At 39.4% G+C, this 17,954-nt stretch overlaps 1 protein-coding gene across 2 annotated transcripts in view; it reads right to left on the reverse strand.

Annotated features, from left to right (window-relative positions):
* The window catches only part of calcr (calcitonin receptor), a 44,967-nt gene that overhangs the window by 18,829 nt on the left and 8,184 nt on the right, over window positions 1–17,954 (reverse strand). Inside the window, exons 3-5 of one of the 2 annotated variants that reach the window (XM_028422940.1) lie at window positions 2,983–3,050; window positions 942–1,074; window positions 692–799 (exon numbers count right to left, since the gene is read on the reverse strand). In XM_028422940.1, coding sequence (XP_028278741.1) covers window positions 692–799; window positions 942–1,074; window positions 2,983–3,027 — 286 coding nt within the window. In that variant the 5' untranslated portion in view covers window positions 3,028–3,050. Of the gene's footprint in view, window positions 1–691; window positions 800–941; window positions 1,171–2,982; window positions 3,051–17,954 lie in introns of those variants that run through there. The other variant, XM_028422932.1, reaches the window with a different exon arrangement.

The following is a 17,954-nucleotide window of genomic DNA, read 5'->3' on the forward strand; positions in this document are numbered from 1 at the left end:
ACAGAGCCTCGCATTACTCAGAAAAGTAAAAACTGCACTTAGTGTGGAAACTAGTCATGCTGCAATCCAAACATTAAGTGTACTTCACATAATGAAGGTCCACAGTCAATTTCAATATTAATAAACGTCTGTTTTCATTTTGCTTCTGACACGATAGGCTAATGTTTCAGGGTATGAATCTTTAATAGCAGTTATTTAGACCTGCTTGTCGTCCTGCAGCGCAACACAGCTGTGTGAGCAGCCATGCTAGCACTTAATGGTTCTTGAGTCTAATACAATTGTTAGTGTAATTAGCCTACAGCTGGTTTTTATAATGTTAATATTAACATTGTAAAGCAGGACAGTCAAAAAAACAAAACAGAAACTGTGAGTGATTCACTGCCACTGGATGCAGGAGTATAATAGAGGAAGTAAATGTGGAGCGATGCAGTTTTTGTTGAGTAAAAACTACTACCAATGGTCATCATAAGCTATTACAATCAGCTATATTTTATTATAGTTACTACTATTTCTGTAGCTCTTGAATTATGCAAGCAAACTCACAGTGTCTATCACACTCAATTTGGAACATTTCGCTGTGTTGTCTGCTGACCTGGAATTAAAATGTTATGCAGAAAACCCCTTTCACATTCCTGCAGGTCTCAGTTCAGCCAGCCTCTCTTGTTGAGAAAAAGTGCCAAAACTGTCTTACCGTTTGTTTCACGGTCAGGACGATCTGGACAGCTTTGTGTTACAGATGTCCCAGCTGGTGTCTCATCCCAGCACAGCAAACCGTCCCACATACGACCACAGAAAACACCTAAAAGAGAAAAAAAGAGACATATTTATTGAACGTGTAAATTCACTTAATGATACTCATTCAGCATCTCTAAACATCTGCTGCTCTCCAAGAGCCAATCGATTTGGCCTAAAGACGGCTGAAAATAATTTAGGCCTCTCACCACTTCTGCTTGCTTTTTGGTCTTTGTTGGACAGCTCAAGACATTTGTATCGACCCTGACTCAGCGCCTGCTCGCTCTGTCCCGGGATGAGTGATGGGTCTGCGGTTGGCCCAGTGCCTGTCGCCTCCCTGCACTGTGGAGACAACACGACATTAGAGGTGAGGGGAGGGAGGGACAAAAACATGTGCTGTAGATACGATATTGTTGGTGTGTGTGTGTGTGTGTGGAATTCCTTTGACAGTCAAATTAAAATGGTCCAAATATTTCACAGTTTTATCATGCTCAGATAAAAATATGCATCTTTATGTGAGATAAAAAATTTCTTGGTAAAATAAGCATGAATGTTTTTTTTCAGTGTTGATCTGAGGAGGATTTCACTCTTTCTTTCTTTTACTTCTGAAATTCTAGTCACTCTCCCTGTACCTCATTAAAGTGTGTTTGGGAGCTTACAAAAGAAGTTAAGCAGCTGATTTGCACCAAATGAATCTTATCTCTGCTCCATTGTTTGAATTTGGAGGTAGCATTAAAATGAAGAAGCCTGCTGTGTGAAATGCTGATTGTGATAAAGCTGCTCACTGAAGGATAAAGAGCCCATTTTGCTGCGACTTCTTTTGGCTGAAAACTAAGCTTCTCAGAGTGCCAGGCTCATGCACTTGCATATTGTGAATTGTTTAAGGAATGTGCCAGAGAGATTCTGTCCGCATCTTATCACAAGCGAGATGCAACCGCACCCCGCTTCACCCCGTTTCTCTGTCTTACCTGTCTGACTTACACCAAAACATTTAAAAAAAATGTGGCTGATGTCCCATGTAGCAGTTTAGCAGCCGTACATATGATGTCACTCCAAGCATTGAAGTAAATGACGTCATGCATACGACCACCAGGCCACCACCAATATCAAAAGCAGAGAAAAAAATAATCTTCTGCATCACGGCCTCTCTTCACCACTTACAACTCCTTAATCTTCTTAAATGTAACATGACAAGACCGCTTGAAAAACACAAGGCAGAGCAGCATAGAAATACATCAGGCATTTGGCACAAATACCTCAGTGTCAAGCTTGATCCTGAACAGCAGAGGAAACTAAAACCATAAACTTCCATTTTACTGTAGCACTAAAAAAACATCCAGTAAAAAAAGAGCACAAAAAACTCAGTGTCCTATCACCTAATCCAGCCTTATATTTTATAACACCTTCATGAAGCCATTTATTGTAATTTGTAGAGAGCCATTAAGAGCTCATTTTTTTAAAGTGTTGAATTGTGATACCAGCATCGGTTATTTCAGTATATATTTAAAAGACAGAGCACGGTGCCAGAGTCTGTCTTCACTACATGATTTGTCTGAGGTATCAGATGCATGTCAAGATCTTTGACTGATGATTACAACAGTCCCTGTTAAGCTAATTGGGGCACTTTCTCAAACAAGCTGGCGTGCACGGTGACACGGACACAGTCCTCCAAGCTGCAATGACATTAGATCATTGGCTTCAGAGGAAACTTAGATCAATAAACTGTAGGCTACTAATGAGATAGAAGTGCTGAATGTGATATTACAGATAAATGGATTATTATGAAAGTTTCACATTTTGTTCTTCCTTTTTGAAATTCTAATATTTTTAAATAATTTAATCATTTTTTGACAAGCACAGAAAATCATGGGAAATTGCTAGAAGTGTGAGCTCACAATGCCCGCTACTGTACAGAATAGAGTCCATCTGCCTAAAGGTAGGCGTCAGATATGGTTATAAGATAACAAACACACAAAGTAACACATGCAGTCATGGATCATTTCTCTTTCCCCAACAAGCTAATTATAATTATTCATCAGAAAAAAGTGAGTGAATATTAATTCTAATTATTTTCAGATTTTTGCTGATAAAAGAAAACCACTGGACCACAACCTATTACACATTCACCGTATGCAATTGGATCCAATGTTTCAGCACATGTGCAGCATTTAAAATAAGGAGCTGGGCCTCCAGACATTTACCTCACACTGCATCCAGCTGTGAATTAAACAAAAAAAAATTAGCACTTACCACCAGAAGGAACCAAAGAATCCAAAAGGAGCACGCTAACCTCATATCGTCCTCTCACAGGCAAATCTCTGGAGAGAGAGAGAGAGAGAGAGAGAGAGAGAGACAGGGGGGACAACAAGTTAAACCTTTCAGGAAAATAATTTGTCTACCGTGAAAGTGAGTGACTGAACAAACATTTGGTTGTTTCAAATCAGGATTATGGTTCCTCTGGAGAAAAACAGCCAGCGCAATCATTCATCTGAAATGCAAAACACTGCAGCAGAAGCACTGCAGTTTGTAACATTTCACATTCCTCTTGTTTGTGTGTGTGTCGGAGAGCTAGTGATCCCATCCATATGTGTAACAGTAGCATGAAAGAGTAACACTGCGTTGTGTGAGGAAAAGGATGAAGGAAAACAGAGCTGCGGTCTGACAAAAAAAGAAAAAAAAAACAAATATTTGACGGTCATAATTCACCCTGTGCTGAGCCTGTACTCCTGCACATCTGTCAATCTAGTAAACTGAGTGCATGTGAGATCAGAATTCACTTTCAGGTCTCTTTGCTCTGGCTTGCAGAGTCCCAGTTGGAAGTCCATCACTCCACAATTTGAACAGTTAGAACGACCTACCAGTTGTTCCCCACGCCTCACAGGGGGCAGGCTGCTCAGATGGACACGCAAGAGCAAGTCCTATAAGTCACTGTAAAAGGTTAGCGGGATTTATAGCATTTTTGTTGGCTTCAGAGAAACACTGATGTTAGGCTACTTAGCCTTAGGATGACAAATAAGCCTTCATCTGCCAAGAACTTAAGGCCAGCAGTGCTGGTTTCTGACCAGGGATCCCTTGAATGTTCTTTTTTTTCTCTCTCTCTCTTTCTCTTTCATGATGATACAAGTTCTTTATACAGTGCTGTAGATACTGCCCTCAGATGTGGTCTGTCCTCAGTTAGGAATCTTGTTAGCAGGCTGAAATGAAACAGCTGCATTTAGTGAGTTTAGAAAAACTGCAGTCATTCTGTCCATAACACAAATAATCTATCACATTTTTTGATGTGTCAATCAGTAACATTTACACTTATTTAACTTTATTTTATAGGCAGGAATGTTTTATTTATGACAGAAACGATTAATAATGTCTACATTGGCCCATGGCAGTTACTTTAAAAGTTTTGTACACTTTGATCAACAGTCCAAAACTGAATATTCAATTTGCAATAACAACAAATCCTCACATTAGAGACCAGTTTGGTGTATTAGCAATCTGTCTGTGAATCTGACTATTAAGAAATCTTCAAAATGTAACATTATTGTGGTTTTACACTACTGAGTGAGTCTCATGTCTCAGGTTGCTTGTCAGTGAACAATGACAGCTGCACACAGGAAGTGTTCTACGTCTGGATATCTGATATCTGTCTCCAAAACATTGACCTGATCTGTTATCCCCAGACGAATTTGTGGTCTCCCAGATTACCCAGAACCCAACCTAAATATTAGAATAGTTACTAATTTATTTTCTTAGTGAATTCTAGTGGCCGTGACTGACCTCCTCCTCATTATCAGAAACTGAATCTCAAGCTTCAGCTGTTTCTGTTCAACCCAATTTTTCAAGCGCTATAGTCTTCAACTCTATTCAATATTTCCAGTTAATACCTGAGTAAAACTTAGTGGACATTGATCAGTGTGGATCCATGTTGAGAAGCTGTGTGAAGGCTGTGCTGACAAACCATTTTACACCTCCGCTATGAAAAGGGGTGAAGGAGCAACACAAAAGAAAGCTCAGGAAAAGACTCGATCAAGGGCAAAGAGATAACTGAAGACAGGCGGGAGGGAAGTATGGATCCTAAAATTGCCTGCAGGATGAGAAGATCTATAAAAACTATCATGATGCCAGTGCAGGATCCACATCACCTAATTGCCTCTGGGTGACCCAGAGCATATAAATTCATTGAAATGGCATGCTCTCTGACAAAGATATGCTACAACAATACATCATTCGGATGGAATAAGGAGCAAACGTCTAAGAAAAAAAAAGGAATTTTGTCAGATAAAGAAAAACAAATGCTGCAAGTGAGCTTTTCACAAGAACACACGACCCAATGTGTAAAAGCAGCACCTGTACTTCTGACACTTGGAGCTGTGACTACACTGTGAGACATGAGGGTGCTATCAGTAATAACCCCTGGCAGTAGGCCAAATACAGTAAGGTGACTTCAAACAATGAATTAAAAATAACTATGGCTGTCAAACACTTAAACATTAATCTAATTAATTACATGCTCTAACATAACAGCTATAAAAACAGTATCTAAAAATAACACAGGAAGGCAAAGAGTGACACAAAAACACAGATTGTTTATACATTAAGAATCCAACCACTCAGGAGTGGCTGCCCAACTCCACCACACTCTGGGGATCAAGTGGCATCAATCTGATGTGCATTATTTTTCTATAGTTTAACACCATATATTGTTGAGCAGTTACTGATATATCTACCTATATTTATCTATATATATGTCTATGTATCTATCTCTAATCCATTGGAAGTTTGTGTGTGGGTGTAAAGTTGGAGGTCTAAAATATCAAAATTCCCAGAAACATTATAACACACTCTCTGTCTATCAATAATACATTCTGTCATAACTTCCCTGCCTTACACGTGACAGTTAAGACAAGCTCAAACCCTCAAGGCTATATCTGACTTTCAGTCGGAGGAGGAGAAGGAAGTCCTGCAGTCATGTCTCTCTGCCTTTCCCATTTGCTCTCTGTAACATCTCTAAACATGGACCCCGCAGCATTCTGTGTGCAATCAGGTCCGAAGTTATGTGAACTGCAAGGCGTGAAGCATGTGTAGCTCATTAAAGACACAACCACCCCCCCACAGAGGAGACAAGCGAAAGCACTCAGAGGGGATGAGCAGTGCAAAGTAAACATTCGCACATACAGGACACTCTCCAAGAATGCTGCTGGGCTCTAAACGCTGCAGCAGATCAAGTGAAAGGTCAATTTGTTTACAACTGGCATTGGAAAGAATCCTTTGCAACATAAAATAGGAAAGACGTTTAATTCCTGCCTGCATGGTGGTTGGAGAGGAAAAAGACTGTGACCGTGAAAAACCTTGAAGTTTCTGTTCTTCTTACCTTGAGCTGATGCCCCTAATGAATTAGTTCTCCTCAAATGTTAGTTCCATCTCTCATAAAAACTTTGCACTTCTGCTCACATAGCTGTCATATAGCTTTTGATTTTGACTGTTTAATTCTTGTGTCCTGATTATTATTATTGAAGCCTTCCCCTCTCCTCCCTCCCTGTCATGTCTGCATCACTTTAACAGCAGCAGACGGAGCCACCCATCTCTTTCCTCTGTACTTTTATTCAGTCAGCAGTCGCGGGCACAGTGACAACACAGATTTGTGCTGACATCACTTCAGTGATGGAGGGTGCGGCGGCTCGATCTGCCCTCCAATGACTTCTCGCTGTTTCAGACACCATCAGTCAGGGGAGCAGCCACACAGACGTGATTTGGCGTCCCGTTCCCAGGCCCGCGACAAATGAGCTGGATTACGATGCAAGCTCAGGTGGATTAGTTTGACAAACGGACAGATCGTGAATGTTACCCACAAGGCTGTTGTATAATTCTTGCCTAAAAAGCAAAATATTGGCACTGATCTATGGTCTGAAGCCTTTCCTCGGTGCTTACTCTTGAGGATTAACTGCAACAACACATTCATAATCACAGTTTTTATGTACCCTGACTACTGCCTCATGGCTGTGCAGTCAGAGGGAGTAACAGGCATGGGCATCAGGTGTACTAAATATCTGCAGGGTCCTTAGGGCTTCTCTGAATGGGCACGTTGAACACATATCTTTATAGAAGCATGCCCATATGCAGTGCACATACTGAACAGCCTGAATTCAACTATGACTGTAAATGAATGGGTTGCTGTATAAAGGAAACTTGTGCAGCTGACACATTTATATCATCTCATTTCATATCATCATTATTTGTCGTAATGCCCATAAAATCCTGTTATTCTCCTGCAGAGATCTGAAACTGATCTGAAATATGTTTTCCTGCTATGCAGCCACTGCACAGATGCACACAGGGACTATTTTTTAAAAAAGCCTCCCTTGATGTTGCATTCAAAGACGCACAAGCAGCTTGATTTCCTAACTGAAAGGCATTTTAATAGCCTACTGAATTCATTGTCGAAGCCCGCTTGCGTACCAAACAGAGGAGTATTACGACCATTTCCTGTGCTACTCTGAAATAAATAGATCAGGATTTTTTTGTTGTTTTTTATTTGTCTGGCAGTAGAAATGAGACACAGAAACATTAAAAAGTGAAACCCAATCCAAGCGGTGGGATAAGAACCTGACATTGTGATCAGTCAGTGCTCTGCCTCACGTGTCTGAGGGGGAAACAGGTGACAGTGCTGAAATCTCTGCAGCTTCACTTGTTCATGTTTTTCGGTTTTATCGTCTATCTAAAAATTTAACGAATGCCAGTGCGCCTCCAATTAAGGTGCAAAAAAAAAAAAAAAAATGAACAAGCTCACATCGTTTGCTCCTTGTGCACACTTACCTCCTCACCCTAACCCCACTTTTCTCTACATTCTCATTTCCTCTCTGGTCTCTTTTTCGCTTCTATATATCTTCTGCCCCTTAATCTATTTCCCCTCTCATCTCATTTCTCTCTCTCTCTATCTCTGTCTCTCTCTTTCTCTCTCTAACCCCCCCTTTCCTCTTTTCCTCTACAATCTCCCCTTTCAAAGGCTCTACCTGTCTTTTCCTCTTCTCCCAGTCGCCTCTTTCTCCTTCTTTCCCAGCCCCCCATTTTAAAGCTTTTCCTCTCACTCTGACTCTCATCCAGAAGATTCGTCAGCCTGCACATCCCTTAAACATTAAACAGGTCCCCTGTTCTGGTGACACGTCATATTTTCAAACTCCACAGAGCACACTGCTAGCACAGTTCTTATTTCTACATTCCCTGTTCTGAAAAGTGTTCACCCTCCAGCTCATAGTGTTCCCTGCTGCATTGCATTGACTTATTCACAGGTTGCTATGTAATAGGAGCCTCCTCCAGCTGGTACAATGAAATCAATCTAAAAATGTGGACAAAGACTTCAGCTCCTGATTCAAACAGAAACTGTCAAAACGTGATGCATCAAAGATTTTGTCAAGTTCTTCATATCAGAACCCTATGTCCCATTTTAGCAATTTAGGCTTTTCATTGCTTCACTGGAACTCTCGGACTGAGTCTGCTTGTTGCTGAGCTTGTGCTGTTAATGAAAAGGTTTGAGATCTTCTGCAGTCTACAATGATTTCTTTAGTAAAGCAGAATGCAACGACAGCAGAAGGCTTCATTTCAATGGCTGAAAAGCACAGTTCAGCTTATACATTTAAAGACAGAATTTAATAAATAGTTTTGAAGTGATGTCAAAGTCGTCTTTGCATTGTGTTGCTGAGGTATCTGCTGAAGTTAGTGTGCAAACCAGGTCTTCCCTGCAAGCTAAGCTATCCTAGCTTATCCAGCAAACCATCAGGCATATTGGTTGTTAAATGATTTATATGCTGCAGCAGTGTCCGTTGATGGTTGGGATGAATGCTTCGATGAAACAGCATCACTCCTTCCAGAAAAAATGGTTGTGGTGAAATAAAAGATGGTTGAGGCCTGGTTTTCCTGTCTGCTTGGAGTGTGTGGGTATGGATGACCAGTGGAAGAACAAACCGATTATGACAGGGAAACTCATCTTCATGGTGAGTAAACAAATTAAGATGCAACTGAATACACAAAGCCTTTCCTAGTACAGACTGACTGGGCAGTTATCTCCTCCAGCAGCATGTGATTCATCTTCAGGAAGGTTAATTGCAGACATAATCTTCCCAGAAATATGTCATGCATATTTTAAAGCAAATATTGCAAAAAAAACACAGGTTTTTTTATTTACAGTTTCCTCCACACTCTGCATTAAAAGCTCTGTTGTCTGCACCTTTCAAAAGTCCTGCCTGCTATTTATCTGCAAAGTGGCAAGAATATTGGTGATGAAGAGAGAAAGCATTGTGTGCTCTAGTGTTCCAAGTGTTCAAAACAAGCCTCCTGTAATAAGAGGACTCTCCTTGGCACTGTGTAAACAGTTGATTTATATTTGATCTCTAATGCCATGACATCCCACACACTTCCTCTGCTACACCAGAAAAACATTCAATGGGTAGCCAGGAGAGAGAAAGAGATGAGTGATATTAGGAAGGCAGATTAAGAGGGGAAACGTGGATAGCAGTGCAACAAGCCCCCTTTTGGGATTCGTATCATCACAGAATTGACTTCCAGATACATTAGCTTAATCCACTAGCCATGTTGCTGCTCTAAAATTACCTCCCTTTTATTTTTCTTCTAACTGGCATGGACTCCCTTCAACAAGCATACATCATGCAAATTGGAGTTATTTAATGTTTGCCAAGCAGACTGATGGGAGCCATCTTACCATTGCTCTCGCTCTCTCTCTGTCTGTGCTTTTATGTGACAACATGGAACAGATTGGAGGCTCACTCTTCAACTCGAGCAGCTAATAACTCAACTGTGGTCAACAGGCAAACTGTAGGTGTGCCCATGCATCTTTTTTTTTTTATGTGAGGTAACATCCTAAAGTGAACATGATTTTTCCATTTCTGTTACATCCTTAAATTGGGCTTGTACAGTTGTTTTAGCGATCTGTCTGGAGTACGTCTGGGAAAGTTCCTGTTGTGTGGTTGGCCGTAAGTAAGTTAAATAAGGCGTGGATCTCTTCTCTCTTCTGTGCTGGATGTCAAAAAAATATACATATATTTACACCCTGAAGTCTTAGATCAAAGAGTAGATCAAGGTAGAGAGACAGAAGAAGGTAGAGACAGAGCAGCCACCTGGAAGCTGGCTGCTCTTCATAATAAAATGAAGGTGGAAGAATATACCACCATTCTTCCACCTTCATTTTAATATGGTGGCAATATGACAATATTATGACGTTTTAATATCACTTACTTGCAACCATTTCACATTTATTGATTCATTTTAGCTTATTTTTTCCCAGCACTTGTGTTCAAAGTCACCACTTATCAACTTAGCTGGTCCAATTTTGGTTTAATATGGACCTCTATTTATCAGTTGCTGTGGTTGCAGAAATTGTTGCTATGAAAGAAGTTGGAGGCAGTCGAATATACACACAGAGCTAGGAGCTGCTTAGAAGCTCTGCAGAGCTGAGAGAGATAGAATGATGATAACTCTTTCATCCACATATAGCTATGTGAGCCTTTATAAAATAAAAATACTCTCAAAATGAGTGAAGTCAGAATGATCTGTGTTATCCCGAAGCGAACTCCGCCCATGCCTTTTGCAAACATCTTCACCCTCTTGCTCCCACTCCTCCCTCCACTCTGTCTGTCTGTCTGTCTGTCTGTCAAGGTTACAGACATGGTGGTCTTTGCATTAATCTGCTGAGGGATCACCAGGACTCACCATCTTAAAGTATTCCCTGTCTGTCTCTGACAGTTTTACTGCTAACCCAACCAATCACCCACTCACTAACCAGCCTTAGCCTTCTCATCGTCTTCAGTACTACTCTGCCTTAAATGCCAAAAGGTAATTAGTCTTCCCACTTGAAAAAAAAGCCGACATAATTCCAAACCAATTTCGAGCTTTTAACATTTTTCTTTTAAATTGCCAAACAACTAATATAACATGTGCCTTTAACATCTTACAATACACTGAATGTTGCCAGTACAATATAATAACTGTAAAATAAAACCTTTTTAGCAAAAAAGCCTGAGAATTGGTTATACACTATTGACCTTAATTCACACACACAACCACATGTGAGTTACATCATCATTACAGGCCGTGCCAGTCATGCAGACATCATGGCTAACACCGCTGTTATTTCTGCTCTTAAAGCACCACTGATTTGCATACAGGTGATTAATTCTCACTAATGTCATGCCTTCCCAAGGGCTGTTTCTTGAAATGGTGTTTCCTTTAAGGCAGAGTTTCATGCTGATGTTATCTCTTTGTTTCTGGAGCAGAGCTGCTTTGGCTGGACTGAACTGTGGGCACTTGAATTTTGAAGACACATAAATTAAGACGAGCTGAAGTATTTATTGTATCACCACTCCTCTATACTTGCCATGAGGCAATGTTGTTATAAAACAGCACATTTTAACACCTATTACAAATTCCCAGCTGCATAAATTTTAATGTTAATTTACTGACTCACTGTCATTAAATATGTCAGGATTTTGCATAAGGCCACTCAGCTGTGTTTTTTGAATATCTGCCCAGTTATATTATCCCCTGAAAAACATTTTCTCCGCCTGAAATCAGCAAAATTTTGTCTTTGTACTGTCAAATAAGCAGTTCCTTCCCTGACACTAAAATCTTCCCACAAACCTTTTGTTTATTTCCTCAAACGGTTAGGAATTACGTGCTTTCAGCCTCTGAGCAGTAGCACCGATGGTGTCAGGTTCTTCTAGACATCTGTCACTGAATAGAGGGTATTTTCAGGGGATCAGAGTCCTTTCATCTGGCAACCTTTCCTTTCTCCAGCCTTTTCATTTCCTCTTTACTTTCCACCGAGTATATATCTCATCTGTCAACCAACCAATGACATTTGTTTGTCTCATTTCCCAAAAGCAGACCGCAGAGGACAGATGGTGAATGCAGTATGACCTCTGCCAAGTTTGGTTCCTGTCTGTTACAGTGAAGGGAAAACTCATCTCAACTCAAAAATACCCTGAATTAAACTCTCAAAATATAGATTGACATTTTAAGAAAAACATGTATTTGATTTCATGTTCATGGTTGTTCATACAATGCATCACATAAGCAACCAAATTATCAAGCGACCCGAGATATCTTAGCAAACGATCAAGTTATCCCAGTGCACACAAAAAAATCTGGGTGAAATAATACATATCATTAATCTTCTCCTCATATATGCCATTTTTATTAAAGAGAAAAATAATTTTTGCTTTAATAAGCATTTATCAAATACCACTCACCAGTGGGCTAGAGTCGTAAAATGGCTTTGTGGACAACTCCCCTGTAGATATGGACATCCACAAGCTAACATTTCTGATCCCTTATGGTGGAAGCTTGTTATCTTAGCATGTTTGGAGGTATAGGGAAACCACTAGCTGAGTTCAACATGCAGAGAGAGCAGTACGTTGCCCCAGGAAATAACATCAGCTTGTTTTTTTACTCTACATTTAATTACTTTAAATTGACTGGTTGGCAGATACATTGATGCTATGCTAATCTAACTAGTTGCTTGAGGTGGTGAGGTCATGTTTACCTTAGCAGAGCATATGATCATATTGCCCAGTGTCACCCAAACATGGGACAGATGGTGGATGTATGTGGTATGTGGTGGACTCAGGAGTCGAAGGTTCAGGTCCTTTTAACACAGCAAGCTGTTTTGTTTTCACCCATGGTTAAATTTTGTTTATATTTGTGGTTAGGATCGGCATGCTGCAGTGGTTAGCACTGCAACCTCACAGTTTGCACATACTTCCTTGTGCCTGCATGGTACCCAGGCTCCGTGCATATTAGGATAATTGGGGACTGGTTGTAGGTGTGACTGAGATTGGTTGTTTGACTTTCTGTGTTAGCCTTGTGACGGTCTGGACACCTGTCCAGGATGTACTCCGCCTTTCACCCATAGATAGCCTGGATAGGCTCTAGCACCCCTGAGACCCTGTAGGAGGTTCAAAGATGGATGGGTCAAAATCAAAATGATAAAGACAACTGAAATCTCTAAGTGAACAACTGATGTGATGAGATTCTTGGGATGTTTTTCTCCCATGTTTTCTCCTTCCTGTCGATGACATTAAAAGAGCCCATGCTTGTCACTGTCCTCCCTTTAAAAAAGATCAAACAGGGCCACATTAAATACGATGTATCAAAATGGAGCAGCGAGCTACTCTGTTACAGTATGTGGAAGACAACTGGACAACAGGCAACAATATGGCTGCACAGATGAGCTTGTAGAAGCATTAGCAGAGAAGAGGTACTACAAATCAAAGATAAAAGATAAACCCCTTTGGATCAAGGATCGCAATCACACAGAAAATGAAACCCAGAAGACGAGATCCGAAGCTCGCAGTGCAGTCATCCAACCTAATCCTACTCTTCAATCTTAACCTCAAACAGACAGTTTAAAAAGCATCAGAAAAAGGAAGGGCTTATTCGCATTAGAAGATGATAGGCACCCACTAGAGCAACTGATAGTTCCAAGACATACACTGGGTGAATGGAACAAACATTTGTGATGATAAATCATGCTAGGTGGGAGGAAATAAAAAAAAAGGCTGACAGAAATATCACTTGAAAAGCACATCAGAGACACAGCACAGAGGCGCAGAGGGCATCTCGGTTCTGCATGATCCAATAAGGCTTCAAAATAAAGATAGCAAAACACATACCATCATGCACACTGACACACTGGAAAGCACTCTGCATTTTAATGGATACAAAATACTACATTTCTGCCTGTAAGTATTTTTGAAGGCATAGGAAAAATATTTAGCAGATATGGAAACACATTTCCAAGAACCCCAAACAACCATTTCCCCTTAACCAATTCACATGAAATCACTACTGTACTATGTCAGCATTATTGACAGTTTGAGCCTGCAGAGAACACACATTTAAACAGGTTGGCTGTGAAGAAAAAGCATGAAAATGTAAAGAAATGTGTATAAAGAAAAAAAATGCATGCTTTTGTCTGTCTGCAGGGCACTGTAATGGAACAATAGCCTATTTTGCACAGGTAAACTACCTAGATTAAAATTATTTCAGTTGACACAAAAGCAGCAGAAAATACGAGATCAGGATAGTATTATCAGACATTTCTTCTTCAGGCCATGAGTGAGTGTGAATGAGAGGGATTAGTCTCCTGCTTCTGTGTGTGTGTGTGTGTGTGTGTGTGGGAATGTGTGCATCTATGATTACATTCTAACCCACTTAACACTTCTATATACACAGTCAGTGTTGTCTTCACATGTATCAACTAAATGCTGCTTTAAAAGATGTAAAAAGCTTTCTTTTTCACTATTAGTGTATGTAAATATGACAAATTTAACAAAGGATATGTATGAATGAAATGTTGGGTCTGGTGTGATTGTTGGTGTCCACTGTACAACAACAGGAAGCCTCAGATTAGATGACGTCACCTCGTGACAAACAGGTGGTTCATCTAAACTGCCAACCATTGTTTTGAAGTGTTGTTTTGAAAATACTACATTTATCATACAGGTGTACCATCACATCTGAACAAACCATACTGTTTATACAAGCTATATCAGAATAATATTGTGCAGACAAACTTTAGCTTTGATCCAGGACTCTCCTGTTGTTCGTATTGTTGCAGAGAAAACAAAACGTTATGAAAATATCATTATGAAATGTCAAGTCCTGTTATTGAGCATAAAGAGGGAGAAAATACCCACTCATCATAAGCACATGTGGAATTTTTTTTTATTTATGATCATTTAGAGAATTAATGACAAAGTATCAATATACATCATTCAGTTGCTCTTTTGGTTTCACACACTATCATCTGCTATAAGTCATGCAAGCTATTTTTAGCTAAAGAATAATAATCTGTTGAAGACAGAGCAGAGCTCCTAACTAATCTTCTTCTACATATTCTGCAGTTCAGGCAGAGCGGCTCCAACCCTCACACACACACACACACACAGCACATTACACATGTCCACAGAGTGGTTTCATTGCCTTTAGCCAGCTGTTTAGCTCAATTTGAATGCCTCTAATAATTACACCAATTTCACTGACATATACTTAGAAAAGAAAAACTTCAAAACAAAGCTTTAGGAACAGTAGAAAACACATCTTGATTGGATGCAGCAGATGATGACAGACCTGACTGCTGCTGCCTGAGCAGAATCTCTTGAAGTGAAACCAAGCCGACATTGATAAGCTTCCCAATCATTAGCAGACATGGCCAACAGGATTTTTACTGTCCCTGAATTACACATCTAATTACATCATCAAGCATGGAAAGGGAGGCAGCCCTCCTAATACACAAGAACACACATTTCAACACTGCAGTGAGCTTCACAGTCAATAGTTTTGCTTCACCAACTATTGAAGTCATCAACATGCCCTACCTGGGAATTCAGTCACTCATTTTCCCCAGCTCATATGCAGGTCTAATTCACTAGAGGCTGCTGCTAAGTGTCATATTAAATGGAGTAGTTGTTCCTTAGCCCCCTGTGATTGGTCATGCCCCGGCAGTAACACCACATTACGCTCGCCTGAGAAGAGCATGGATTTTTGACTGCGGTTCAGAGGAGCGGCGATAACAAAAACTGCTCTGGTTCATGTGCAAGCAGCAGGGTCCACTTATCTTCCTCACCCTGCGCGAATACTTCCACTGGCAGAAATGATCATTAATAGAGCGCTGACGTTAAACTGAACCATCTGGGTTCTGCTCCAGAAATAAGAAAACTGCATTCAAACCCCCCCATGCATTCATAACAGGATAAACAAAGGTACAACCTTGGAACAGAGCCTTTGTCCAAAGTTAGAGCTCCTAAACACACTCTGTGTTTTTAGAAGCTATTATTTATAGACATATATATAGACATAGGAACTCATCAGCAGCCTTCCTTTTTATCCTGCACCATCAGGCAGTTCACAACACAAGCAATAAAACCCTTCTTGCTTCTGTTTGCCATATGACAGAGAGAGATCAGTGGCAGTGAGTTCTCACACAAACCAGGCTGTGAGCACTTTAAGCCAGCACACTGCACGTGCCAAGTAGTAACAAGATCAGCCAACACAGGACACTGTGATTACTTACTTTACCGCTCCCACAAAGTCCTGTTAAATATTATACTAGTGTTAATTCAATGGCCTATTGTGTGACCCTATTATAGGCCTTATGCATACTATGCCCACTATGACTTTACTCTTAGCCTGCTGCACAGTATTGCGACCTTCTTAAAAATAATTTTGTATGACAATCATCATCCTCTCTATACATGCTGCATTTTATTCCATGGAAAGAAAGAACAAGTAAAGAAAATATGTCCAACACAATTATTTACAAGGCTGTGTACATGCATGATACATGAATGACAAGACAAACACTCAATCAATAAAACAATTTGCATCGTATGTAGCATACATGGGAATACAATCCCACAACTCCATAGGGAAATACATGAGGTGGAATGTTCAAAGCTTTATGAGAGAATATGTGCTGATTATGTATCTAGTATAGTGTAGTGTCTCATCTGTTAAGAGTTGTACCATACCACAAAAACAGTTTTTGTTTCCAGTTTTAATTGTTGATATTGTGAGCTGTCAATGCATGCATAATAGTGGAATAAAGAAGACATTGGTACATCAATCTTGCTGCTTTGAGGACAGGTTTTGTCAGACATGCTCAATGATTTGAGATCAGATTTTTTGCTATTTCTTCCTGTTGATGGATGCATCATCAAAATTAATTATCATGCTGGAGAGGTTAGCACAAAATGTCTTCTCAGGCTAACATGAATACATTAAAAATATGTAATCAGATAATTATTTGAAGCTCAGTTTCAATATCTAGTCTTTGAATTTTTTTTAAATAGAACAGACAGAAGCTGTGTTTCTATTCTAATCTGCGTTGACTTCAAAGTGCTGCTTCTTATCTAACCATGGCTGAATGTATTGTCTTTTTTTGTGGATTGGATAGAAAGGAAATGTGTGCTGCTGCCTCCACATGCTTAACGCACACACACACCACACACATCTACAGACACACAAATCCTCCCATACGTATATTTGCAGAGGTGAAAAAATGCTCTCAGTCTCCCATTTCCTTTCTGTCTGATACCATTACCATTATCTGTGGCACGCTCGTGGCAACCATTTAGAGCCCTGGAAGAGTATGAACAGGAAAGTACACTGAAAATTGCCCTACTATTAACTAATCAGTGGCTGAATGTACATTGATGTGCCTGGTGTTCTGCACTGTTACTATTACAGTCGGGCTAATGATATTCCATTAGCACTATCAAAATTGAGTTTCAGTATGAAGACGTGCTTCCACCACTGCTTTATCTATGGGACCGTCACTGTAATTGAAATCTAATTGTCTGACAACCTTTTCATTATTTCACTAATTAACTAAGCGACACATAGTTTTGAATTCTTTCTTTTTAAAGTTATCTAATAAAGTAGTCTTACACCTTAAAATTAATTTTCATGTTAGGGAAAAAATTGTGTATTCAAACAACATACACATGAATGATTATGCAATATGAACATGAAAAATCAATGAATATATTACAACTATTTTACAGCTGACTTTTGAAAAACTTTATGAATATTCTTTAAAACTATATTTAGAATTAGCTCTTATTTCTTTTAGTTATTATTTTAATATTAATATCATTTTAAGTGTCTGACATTTTAAATGTATAAAATATTTAGTTATAATTTACATGTATATAACTGATAATTACTTAATAAGTCACTGTGTAAATTGTAATAAATCCTACAGGCTTTCTCTGTAGCTCTTGTTTAAAATGATATATTGTGATTTATAGTACCATCACTCAGCTTTAAAACAAAATTTTTTTGTTATTTTGTTAAAACTTTAATTATTTTAAAGATTTATGGAGTAGATTTATATTTTACATTCATAAAATATTATGAAAAGTTACTGATTTTTAAGTCGAATCAGAGCACACCCATTTCTATTTTATGATGCAGGACTTTAAACTTTATTGAGAATTTTACATGGTTAAATAAAGCATCTAATAATATCTTTTTTAACTGCAATCATTTGTAATTCATATGATGATAAAACTGAAACACTGTCCAGCCTGATTTCTTACATCTTTTTTCTATAAAGCCACTTTTAACATCTCCAATTAGACAAAAAGAAGAAAGAAAGAAGAAGAAAGAAGAAACATCGCAGCTCAAAGATGTTACGCAGGAGTTTTAAAGGATGG

This window comes from Parambassis ranga, chromosome 2 (genome assembly GCF_900634625.1).
Source record: "Parambassis ranga chromosome 2, fParRan2.1, whole genome shotgun sequence".
Lineage (NCBI taxonomy): Eukaryota > Metazoa > Chordata > Actinopteri > Ambassidae > Parambassis > Parambassis ranga.